General features: G+C 33.2%; 1 protein-coding gene across 1 annotated transcript in view; it reads right to left on the bottom strand.

Annotated features, from left to right (window-relative positions):
- LOC110018345 (exocyst complex component 5) overlaps positions 1–12,578 on the bottom strand; it is a 63,577-nt gene that overhangs the window by 904 nt on the left and 50,095 nt on the right. Inside the window, exons 17-23 of the mRNA XM_020715630.1 lie at positions 11,393–11,485; positions 11,175–11,321; positions 10,236–10,333; positions 10,083–10,167; positions 4,304–4,362; positions 184–282; positions 5–66 (exon numbers count right to left, since the gene is read on the bottom strand). Of these exons, the coding sequence (XP_020571289.1) occupies positions 5–66; positions 184–282; positions 4,304–4,362; positions 10,083–10,167; positions 10,236–10,333; positions 11,175–11,321; positions 11,393–11,485 (643 nt within the window). The remainder of the gene's footprint in view (positions 1–4; positions 67–183; positions 283–4,303; positions 4,363–10,082; positions 10,168–10,235; positions 10,334–11,174; positions 11,322–11,392; positions 11,486–12,578) is intronic.

Here is a 12,578-nt window from a genome sequence, read left to right on the forward strand (position 1 = left end):
ATGCCTGGAGTTCCTTCAAACAGGGAAGCAAGGCTTTCGGGTGCAACAATAAACACATTTGCCATGCTGAAGCCAAAACAAAGAAGTGCAAAATAGGATTTGTCAATAACTGCAATAGCTACAACAATGCTGAAAATCATAGTAACAAAGTAAGATAAAACAGAGGTCAGGTGTGATGCATACATGCCCAACAGTTCAAATTTTTCATCAATGCTTGGAGCATTGAAACGCCTGACAAAGTCGCCATATTCTGTTATGTCTCGTTTAAGGCGCAAACCACCACTGCAAAAAATTAAACATATAAAATTTAGCAATGAATCAGACACATAATATTTACATTTCCTAACAAATAGGTCTTAGTAATGGGGGAAAAGTACATAAAATCATAATTTTATTTTGGTTTGAAAAGCACTGTATTATTTGATCACATCTACACCGAGTAAAATAAATAGCTTTTCTTTCTTCTTGAAATTAATGTTTTGCAGCGAAGAGTAAAAATGAGTAGAATTTAGTTTGGGGCTGTTTGCCTGCAATCACTTATGTGAGTTATATCTGAAAATTAATTGGAATGATAGTTGTTAAATCCAATTGATTTGTCTACTTGTTTCAGGATATAAGGATTTATATTCTTAAGGCATCTCATTATATTTACTCATATTAAATTAAATTAGACTAATTAAATAATACATAATTAAATTAATCATCTCAATTAATAATTAATATTCATTTACAAAGCTAATTAAATAATAGCTTAGAATTAGACCATGCATGCACATAATTTATTTGATTAGATATTAATAATTTGAAAAAATTAAACTTTCAATACTACTCACAAAAGTTATATTAGAAAATAATTTATTCATATGAGAAATTACGATGAGTAAATTATTTTCTTGGATTAAGGAGTTAATTCATTTCCTACTTTATATTTACTTCCTTAGATTAGGAGTTATTTCCTTCCTATTTTAGGCTTTCCTATTTTATGTTATTTCCTTTATTTTCAAATAATTAATATGATTTAGTTATTAGAGATATTAGATGATATATCTTTCCTTCCATGTTATTTCTTTTTATAATTTTTTCGATTCTAGGATTTATGTTAGAGTTATTTATACCCCATCTCATATCAATGAAATTATTCTATATTCCACTTTATTCTGCAATATTTTAAATTGCAACATGATGTCAGAGCTAAATTTCATACCCTAGCCACTGGTCGTCCTTTGAAAGTCGACAGATTCCCTTCCTGCCATCGTCCTTGCGGGGAGGAACTCTTGCTCTCAGTGCAGATCCTCGCCGCCTGAATAGGGATCTGCAGGTCCTCCCTCGCTGCGATCCCAGTTGCGGCCTTTCGGGGAAGTAGAGTTGTGACCGCCCTCTACGATCCCAACCCATATGTTTTCTTTGAGATCCCAACCTGTGGCTTCCCTTTGTAGGAGCCAACAATATGAGAGCGCTTCTCTCCAATCTCTGCAGCCTATCCATCTCTCGGTGACCTGCACCCGTCCTATTCGATCCCAAGTTGTGATTGCCCTTTATGATCCCAAGCTGTGATTGCCCTTTACTATCCCAAGCTGCAGGAACCAGCTATTCCAAAACGATTTTTTGGCCTACCTCCGTGGATTTCTTGTTGACTTGCACATGACCTCTACGATCCCCAGTTGTGACCTGCACCTGCCATCAGCCTCCGGAGAGGAAAAATCAGATCTTCTCTTTCTAGTAAAAATCCTAGTGTGGAGACGCCCAGGGGGTGACTTTATCTCTCTAGTGTAAATCCCAGATCTGGTTTTAAAAGGGATTATCCCAAGACATCATAATTCAACGAACAGATTTGTTCCCCATTCCCCTCTCCCTCATGCATACGTTTTTCAATTGCTGGAACTTTCTAAACACAGAGAAGGTGAGTTGGGCAACTCTCCTCCCGCCAAAGAAATCCCAGCAATGGGGAGCTATTTTCCCAGTTGTCTTCCCTCCACATTTCAACCACAGAAAATAAGAAAGGAGAACCTTTTTTTCCTTCCCGCCATTTTTTATTGCACATGTTCCCTGCAGCAGTCTGACTTCCTGGTTTCCAGCAATCCGACTTTCTTGATTTTAGCTTTCCCTTGAGATGCAGCTGTCCCACCGCCTTCCATGCAGGTCAATCTTGTTGTTTTTGGCAATTGTTCCCTGCAGCAATCTGGCTTCCTAGTTGCCAAGCATTCCGGCTTCCTTGATTCCCTAGGTTGCTTGCGTCGACGCTCTGGCATCCATTACAATAGTGAGGGCATTGCGTGGATATATGACCAGGAGGGTGGAGTGTCCAGTGAATGCCTTAGACTAACTTTCTACATAGTCCATGCAGTGCTTTAATTAGTACAGGTGTTTCTGTGGCAGCTTATGTGGTGCAAGCCCATTCAAGTCATTATCATTTTGTCTAAGATATTTTTTGCAGGTGCCTCATTTCTTATTGCCCTTGGTTTCAAATTGGAAACTTTTTTCTTGATGTTGCAGCAATTTCCCGTTGAATGGAAAGGAAGTCGCAAGAAATTGCATGAAGTTGGATATGCGACGACCATATGCTTTAGTTGTTTCCTTATTAGATGCATCATGATGTGCCTCAATGCCTTTGACAAAGTTGCAGACATTAATGGATCAACCTCCTCCGGAACTTTCCTGCAGCAGGCCCTTCCTGTAAAGCCTTTCCTGCGGCAGGCTTTCCTCCGAAGCTTTTCCTACAGAAGACCCTCCTCCGGAACTTTCCTTGCATCAAGCCCTCCTTCGAAGCTTTCCAGTAGCAGACCCTCCTCTGGAGCCTTTTCACAAGGCCTACCACTTAGAGTTATTTTTTTCTGCAGGTCATACCCTGCAGCTTATCCTGTTTGTTATTTACTTCCCTGCAAACTCTCCTGCGGCATTACCTGTAGAAATCTTACTTCTACCTACAAACACTGCAAGAACTACAGTCAAAAGACAATCACATTTGTCTACTTCCTTGCAAACTCCCCTGCAACATTACGTCTACGAGCTTTCCTTCTACTTACAGACACTGCAGAAACTACAACCATTATTTTCTGCTTTCGTGCAAATTCCCCTGCAGCATTACCTGTTGGAGTATTCTGCATACCTACAAACACTGTAGGAACTACAGTCAAAGACAACTGTAATGTGGGATAAATACTTCAAATTCTACTTCTCAGGATCCTCCTCACCCATTATTTGAAGTTTTCAAATCCAAGTCGAACATGATTTTCAACCAGATTTCAACTTAAGTGGGAGTGTTAGGAGTTATACTAAGAAATAATTTATTCCTGATCGAAATTATGAGGAATAAATGATTTCCTTAGATTAAGGAGTTATTTCCTTTCCTATTTTATATTTATTTCCATATATTAGGAGTTATTTCCTTCCTATTTTAGGCTTTCCTATTTTATGTTATTTCATTTATCTATAAATAATTAATATAATTTAATTATTAGAAATATTAGGTGATATATATTTTCTTTCATGTCATTTCTTTTTATTATCTTCCCTTTCTAGAATTCATGTAAGGGTTATTTATACCAACTCTCATATCAATGAAATTATTCTGCATTCTACTTTACTCCGCATTTTTATGAATTTCAACCACTTTTATTAATTTAATTATAATTAGAAGAGATTACTACTCTAATTAATCATTAATTAATATTTATAAAATTCATTAAATATAATAAATCCTATTTAACAAAATTAATATTAATATTTTAAACTAATGTTTCTTTGATAAATTAGTATTAATTATTGAGTTTGATTTCAAATAGTAATATAAATTATTTAATTATTTTTTGCAATATATATGAACTTGACCTCTCCCCCAAATCATTGAAACCCTCAACAACAAAAAATGCCACGAAGTAGGGATGAGAGCACACTAGAGAAGGCATCCATGAGAGTAGCTGACTTGCAGGTTTGTTAAATATGCCCAATGCCATGATTTATTAAATCTAAATTTAATAAGGGAGAAGAAAGTGGATTCGAGATTCTAGAATGGTCTTTGACAATTTGACATAATTTACCTCAAATTCTGTCTAAATCCTATTACAAAACAACCCATTAGTGTAATAGACGCCCTAATGTCATCATCTCATTTTTCATTAAAAAAAATATATATTAACAATTTAAGTAATTTAGACAAAAAAAAAAAAAGAGAAGTTAAAACAGTGTTGCTCGTGCAATGCTGCAGGTTTAAGAATCAGACCAAAAAAGTTCAGAAGCACATTAGCTGTACAGGAATCTAGATATTTAAGAACAAAATATGGAATCATAAGGAATGATATATTACCTTGGGTTGAAGGTGAACTTCTGCCAATGCAATAACAACCCTCTATGCAAGCGATCCCCCTAAAAAAAGCATTGCAACTTCAGCTCAAAAAGCTAATATTATCTAGCTTACTGACTGTTAAGACTTAAGAAAAGATGTCATCGCAATAATCTCAAAAGAATAATTAACAGAACGGATGGAAGAAATGAAAAAGGGAAATTACTCAAATCCCAGTCAAACCTCGGTCAGCTGGCAAATCAACAAAACGGTTGCAGTTTGAAAGAGCCAGCTGGTTCATTCGAGTTTTTGCAGGATTTAATTCAACAATTTTTTTAAAAAATTAATTAACAAATTATATAAAATCCCTAATATACTAACTTGTAAAACTGCAAAGCCAATCAATCTGGATTGTGTCCCAACTCTCTATTCGTATGAGTGAGCCCCCCTGCTTCAACTGCTTCGCCGCCATTCACCATTGGTTCATGCTAGCTCGTACATCTCTAACCGCTAGTTTGACAGCCATCGCCAATGTCCTTTTCCCTCTTTCCAGCCAAATCGTTTGGTATATTTTGCAATATTTTCCAAAAAAATACATAATGTTGTACCTATTTCCCTCTTCAATTCTTCAGTCTTCCTATTCCGCATGAAACCATTATGCCGAAGCTAAAGGAGCGTTGTACAGCTCAAGCTATTGCTTGTGAGGTTCTGAATTGTTGCTAGTTGCTTCTACGCTGGCATTGGCGGTCAAAGAATGCAATGAAGCTACCTAAAGGGAGTCTGTGGCATCCCTAGAGGGAGTAACTTCTTTTTTTTTTCCAAACTTTCTTCATCATAATGTTGCAAATGTAGCACTTTTTTACTGGGTTAAACTTTTTAATCTTTTTTATGATATTATCATCTTGGAAATTTATATGAGTTATACTGTAGAAATCATTACATAATTGATGTTTAACTTTTGTTGATGTGAGCTGCATTTTGTATTTTCATTACACAATCGGATGGTTAATTAGTTAGTGATCACTGAAAAAATATTAGCACAAAAAAATTCCCACTCAAACTCATAATAGCAAAAAAGAAAAATTGTTTGATTGGGGTGAAATTAAGGGCCAGTTTATGCCAGTTTGTAAGTAAAAAGAAAAATTGTTTGATTGGGGTGAAATTAAGGGACAGTTTATGCCAGTTTGTAAGTGCGGGTGACATTTTCAAAGTTTGTAAGTACGGGTGACATTTTCAAAACGCCACCTCACTGTTTGGAAAAAACGTTTTGATAGCTTATCCGAAAAAGCGGTTGGGCTTTTACACTAAATCTATGCCATGGGTCAAACCCCGTGGGCCACCCTTGGGTTGTCTTTCAGGATAAGCTGCTTATCAGGATAATCACAAGAATTTGCTGGGTTAAACTTAACATGTTTTCTGAAAGCAAAATTTGTTGGGTGAAATCAAATTTTTTATAGATCTTTAACTTGTCATAAAATGCACCTCGTAGCATTTACGTGAGAAAGAACAGTGAAATGAACATACAAATTTATCATTTTGTCTATAGCATCATCACTAAATCAAGTGATTAGGAATCTTAAGCAACGCTCTCTTCAAGCACAAAAAGATGTAACCATGTAAAAGAAAAAGCAGTTCTTCCAATCTTTTCACTTTTGTATTAGGATTTAAGTTACAATAGATTTTGTAATCATATTATTTGTCTAATCATAAAAGATAATTGCCATTACTTACTAGAGGTGTGCAGCACCTTTGAAATAAATTTGTTTGAATATAAGGGCTAGTAATTTTGTCTTTTGTTCTATTGTTTGTCCTTTTTTCTCTCTCTCTCTCTCTCTCCTTTTTTTTTTGTTGGATGGAGCGTCTACAAGTTAGCAATTGTTTCTTTATATAAGTGAGAAGACAAATCCAGTACAGAATCATTTCACTGAAAATAAACCTCCTAATGGGAAGGAGTTTAAGTGTTTGCATTGTCAATTAGTGTGGAGAAGTATAAATAGGATGGAACAACATCTTGCTGTGCTAAGGAAAGTATTGCGCCATATAAAAAAATTTTATTCGATGTTCGCTATCAAATATTAGAAAATTTCAAAGAAAACGAGAGGGACAAAAAGGCAAAAATGATATGCATCTATATGGTGAACATAACATTTGAAGAAAAAAGATATTCTTCCCATTATAATTCACATTTGAAGAAGAACCTTATATATGCTTGATCATATACTAGATTATTTGCATTATTTTTATATTTGATATTTTATTATTTTGTGTTACTTGAGAGAGAATTTTTGGGATTAGAATACTATACTTCATGAAATAAAAGTGACTAGAGTCTGCTGAATTATGATTGCCTTAATTTAAGAGCATTTTTATTAGTATTAAATAATGCTTTTTATAATTTGCTATGCATTTATGCAATTGAGTACCAAGTATTATTTTATTTCAATTTATATTTCCTTATAAATCTTGTTGATGCTTACTTTCTCTTCTTTTCAACTTTTTTTAGAACCAATTTCTTGAAGGAATAGAATGAAATATTTGAAGGAACTAACACTAATATTGAAGAAAATTTTAGTCATGAGTTAATTAATTTTAAAATTATAGAAGATAATGTTGTAAAAATTAATAGAACTAGAGATAGAATTATAGCCCTTATGATTATTGTTGATATTAAGATTTTTAAAATTATAAGTGTTTATGCTCCTCAAGTAGGTTTAGATAGAGGTTCTAAAGATAACTTCTGGAATGACCTAGAAAACTTAGCACAAATGATACCACTTGAAGAAACAATTTTTATTGGAGGAGATTTAAATAGACATGTCGGTAGCGTGGTAGAAGATTTTAGAAATATTTACAGTGGCTACAGTTTTGGAATTATTAATGAAGAAGGTGGGGACATATTTTGTTTTAGCTTATGTTTTTGTTATTGCTAATACTTTATTTAAAAAAGGAGATGAGTAAATTATTACTTATAAGAATGGATCTAATAAAACATAAATTGATTATTTTCTAATGAGAAGAAAGATCGTCGAGAATGTAAAGATTGTAAGGTCATTATAAGTGAGGATTTAGGTACTCAACCTCGATTATTAGTTCTATATTTTAAGGTAAAGAGTTGTAAAATAAAGAATACTAAGTATCATTATCATAGAATTAGATGGAGGCACCTAAAAGACAGATAAAATTATTTTTATGAGTAAACTTCAAAATTTCAAAATTTGGAATTTTCATGAAAAAAAACATTCAATCTGGGTAAACTAACAAATACTATTAAACAAGTGGCAAAAGATATACCTAGAGAATCAAAAGAAAATTTCTAAAAATAAAAATAGTTAGTGGTGGAATAATAATGTGAAAGAAAAGATAAAAAATAAGAAAATATGTTATAAAAATTGGTTTAAATGTAAAAGCTTTGAGAACTGGAACAAATATAAAATTTATCGTAGGGAGTCTAAGAGAACAATTAGTGACACAAAAAATCATGTTTTTAGTGGTCTTTATAATATATTAGAAACTAAAGAGGGTGAAAAATAATATATGTATAAAGTATTCAATTAAAGAGAAAAGAAAAGTAAAAATTTAACTCAAGTAAAGTGTATTAAAGATGAAAATCAAAAATTATTTTTTTTAGAAAAAGATATTTAACATAGGTGGTTGAGTTATTTTGATAAATATTTTAATGAAAATTCTAAAAATACGATTGAGTTTGATGATTTTAATATCGTTAATAATAATAAAATGTTTCATATTTATGGTCGCATTAGTAATAAAAAAATTGATGAGACTTTAAAGAAAATCAAAGGTGAAAAGTTTATAGGACCTGAAGATATCCCAATTGAAATATGGAAATATATAGGAGATTGGAAGTTTCTTGGATTACTAAACTCTTTAATATTATTTTATAAACTAAAAAGATGCGTAAGAAGTGGAGGAAGAGTATTTTGGTCCCCATTTTTAAGAATAAAGGGGATGCACAAGAGTGCACAAATTATAGACGAATTAAGTTGATGTGTCATACTTTAAAATTATGAGAGAGGGTAATTGAACATAGGTTAAGACGTATTACAAAAATTTCTTATAATCAATTCGGATTTATGTCGGGCAGGCCTATTATGAAAGTTATATATTTATTGAGAGGTTTGATGGAAAAGTTCAGAGAGAAAAAGGAGGATCTACATAAGATTTTTATTGATTTAGAAAAAACTTACACTAAGGTTCCAAGAGATATCCTTTGGAGAGTTCTAGAGAAGAAGGTGTTGATATGACTTATATTCAAGTCATTAAAGATATGTATACAAGAGTTGTTACTTGTATTCAAACAGAAGGACTGACCAAATATTTTCCTATTTCAGTTGGATTATATCAGGGATCGGCTTTAAGGTTATATCTTTTTGCGTTAGTTATGGATGCTCTTACTAGACATTTACAAGAGGATGTACGTTGGTGTATGGTTTTCGTTGATGATATTCTTCTCGTGGATAAAACTAGAGAGAAAACTCAGGAAAAACGTGAACTATGAAGGTCTACATTGGAGTCTAAAGACCTTCGTTTGAGGAACTAAAACTGAATACATGGAATGTAATGTTAGTAGTAGTAGCTCTAGTGACAGAGTTGTAACTATGGATGATCAAATTATTAAAAGGTGTGAACACTTTAGATATCTTGATTCTATTGTTCAGAGTGATGGTGATATAGATGAGGATGTTAATAGAAGAATTCAAGTTGGTTGGTTGAAATGGAGGAATGCTTCAGGCCTATTGTGTGATAGAAAAGTACAACTTAGACTGAAAAGAAAATTCTATAAGATGGTGGTGAGACCTGCAATGCTTTATAGCGTTGAATGTTGGCCTTTAAAAGAGAAGCATAAAACTAAATTAAGTGTTCTCGAGATGACAATGCTTCGGTGGATGAGTGGCTTTACCCGTAGACATAAAATGCGAAATAAATATATCCGTAACAGAGTTGGTGTAGCTCCAGTGGCGGAAAAAAATAGAGAGTTGTCCTAGATGGTTTGGTCACATTAAACGTCAACCATCTAATGATCTGATTAGGAGAGTAAATGTTTTAGATTTGACTTATGTTAAGAAAGACAGCGATAGACCTAGAAAGAATTGGGCATAATGTATAAAAAATGATCTTAATTTATTAGAATTAAATGAAAATATGAAACTCAATAGAACACAATGGTGAAAAATGATTCCTGTAGCCAACCCCACTTAGTGGAATAAAGGTTTGTTGTTTTTGTAGAAGGTATTTTTGCATATGATTAATATTTCATAATATATTTTTCTTAATATATTTTTCCTATACTACATATATGACATCATTATTATAGCATCTAAGTCATATTTAAATATGTTTAATAATTATGTCGTCAACCGGTTCAACTCTGGTTCAACCTTCAAACCTTGAACTTCTTTACATTCCAGTTCAATGTCCGCTCTAATTTTCAAATCTTGGATGTCAATTCATATTAAGAAGAGATTTTGCCTTTCCAATGTGATCACAATAATTTTTATATTGCTAAATAGGTAGACAGCAAATCCTATGCCCTCTATTCCTCCAGCTTTTGCAAATTTCCAACATATGGTAGCTACATATAACAATGATGCTGAGATTAGAATCCTAAACCACCACATTAGAGGTCAAAGAAAATAGCACTCAACAAAGTGGTTGATAGTTGTGAAAAGGCGGGATAGTATAGCAATGATCGTGGAATACAAAATTTCACCGGGCAAAGAGTGATGTGGAAATAATGGTAAATTAAAAAATAATGATAGAATTTCACAAAACTGTATGGACTTACCAGCTCAGTCAAAAAAGATTGTTTGTTGAGACCTTCTAAAGCAGAGAATGCAACCTCTATCGCTCGAGAAAGGTAGCCTACAACCCTGAAGCCAAAAGGGAAAAATGAAAAGGCTAACATTAGCGTTTTGAATAACAAAAAAGATAACAATACCTCATGCAAGCATTTGTTGGTCGATGATCAGGAAGATTTCCATCATCAGGGGAACGGTAATCAATTGCCTTTTGCTCCGTGGAAAACAGTCTCTCTACCTGTATTAAAATTAAGAAAAGAAAAACAGCAAAAATCAAGGTATTTTTTTTATGTAAAAGCAGGGACGACTACCCTTCTTATCAGAGAAAAAATTAGATTAATACAAATTAATCAATGAAGAGTTATAGATAACCGAGAAAAAGCGAGGTCTGGTACAGATGTAAGAAAACTAGAAACTAGACAATTGCATAACAGTTGAAAACAGAAATTAAAACAACAAAAGTTTAGTTGATGATGAACTTCTTAACAATAGTTTCCATATCAAGATCCTTCAAAATCTTTCGTATCGCCATATCAAGATCCTGCAACATCTTTCCATACTATCTTCTTATCACCCGGATTTTTCTTTGATCCATAAAAATACCATGTTGAGTTTTTTCATATCTAGAACGGTCATTAAAAATTGTGATATTTGTTTCATTCCAAATCACTTGAAAAGCCGCAAAAGGATAAGCAGTATATTATTAACCACCTTTTCTACCTTTTATCAGGAATAGCAGTTAAAACATTATTATCAACCTCATTCAGCAGATTTAGTATAAGATCCCAATTAATTTCAACAAGCTCGTGTGAACTGCAATGTAAGAAAGTCATCAAAGAACTCAACAACAGAGCATTTGATAGCAGCAATATCAGACAATGTATAATTTTGTTGCTCTTATATATTGAGTGCCAGAGAAGGGTTAACAAAGCAAAAACCCAAACAGCAACAATAAGACAAAGCATCACTTCATTCCTTTAGATTGAATAAAATCATAGGCTCGTCATCGCTAAACTTGGTATATGTGCCTATGAATCATTGTAGTTACAGAACTTAAGAAGAGTTCCCAAGGTACACACCTCAGCCATTACAGAGTCAATACACTGTAGGAGCCCCTTGCGCACAGCAACTTCAACATTAGATATAGCTGTTCCCATCTCTTCACAAGAAGATGCATGAGCACCATCCACAGGAAGTAAGAGGCGGGCAATACTATTTGAAAAATACTATAAAAAGAATCGTTATTGGTGCTGAATTTGCAATTTAATTAGAAACAATGCAAAATACAAATAGTTACCTGTTGAAGTATAGCTATGCTACTGGCACATCTTTGCACGGCAATCATGAAGGATTTGAAACTACTTTCTCCAGCAGCCGCAGCCGCCTCTGCCTACAGAAACTTGAACTTAAGAAATTATATATGAGTTTCATCATAGAAGCTAGTAAAAGTAGCTGTAGCTCAGTATCAGAAAGCTTGATTGCAACTGGATTGTGAAGATCACTTCAGTATTTTTAACAGAGTTTCCTGAAGGTCCCCAGTCACATCATGTGAGGGCCAGAAATAAAACTCTTCTAGAAGCCAATAATGTCATTTTAAAACATTTTCAGAAAAATGGAAAACATCAAATATGCTCCAAGACATTTTAGATCATCATCTTAAATCATTGTTAGTCTTTTCCAAGTTATTTGAGGCAAGTTTTATGAACCCCTAACTTAGTAAGTTAAACTTAAGCTTGCACAAATTTTGTACCACTTACAACTGCTTGATTTGGTCCACCCCTTTTCCTTGTTCTACATTCATCGTTTCTATCCCTCTTATTAGTGCTTCTTTTGCCTCTACTGTACAAGCCAAAATCACCAAGTTTGTTTCGGACTACCTTATTTTTATTAAGTGTAACTCTAACTATCTCCCTAATTAGTCATTTCGCAATTTAATCATTGCTGTTTTACCATGCATCCACCTTATGTTCCCATGTCAATCACACTCAACTTGGTTATAAATGACGTCTTTATTACAAAACACATAGATTGACGTTACATAATTGGTATAATTAAAATTTACAAAATTATCATAAAAAACCCATGTTTAAAGCATCCAATCTAAACAAATTATAGTTAAATCTATATTTTTATTCTTCTATATAGTACATCAAGATATTTCAATCAAGCAACTAAACTTCACTTTATCTTTAGCCAATATTTATGGATAACTATTAATTTCATGCCCACTAAAATTATGCGTATTATATAATTAGCCTTTTGTTCTTCTAATTCAAGAATACTTGTCTCAAAATTTTCTCTTCTATTCGAACTCTGATGCATGCTAAACATTTAAAAACACGCATCTATTTTGTGTTGAGAAAATGGAACAGCATAAGAAAAAAGAACTCAGTAAGGTAAGTCAAGAACAAGTCCCAAACACCTCCAGGCCACCAAAAGACTACGAATTAAACAAGCACCTGCATCAATATACTATATATATT

The sequence above is a fragment of the Phalaenopsis equestris genome, unplaced genomic scaffold, assembly GCF_001263595.1.
Source record: "Phalaenopsis equestris unplaced genomic scaffold, ASM126359v1 Scaffold000012, whole genome shotgun sequence".
Taxonomy (NCBI): Eukaryota; Viridiplantae; Streptophyta; class Magnoliopsida; order Asparagales; family Orchidaceae; genus Phalaenopsis; species Phalaenopsis equestris.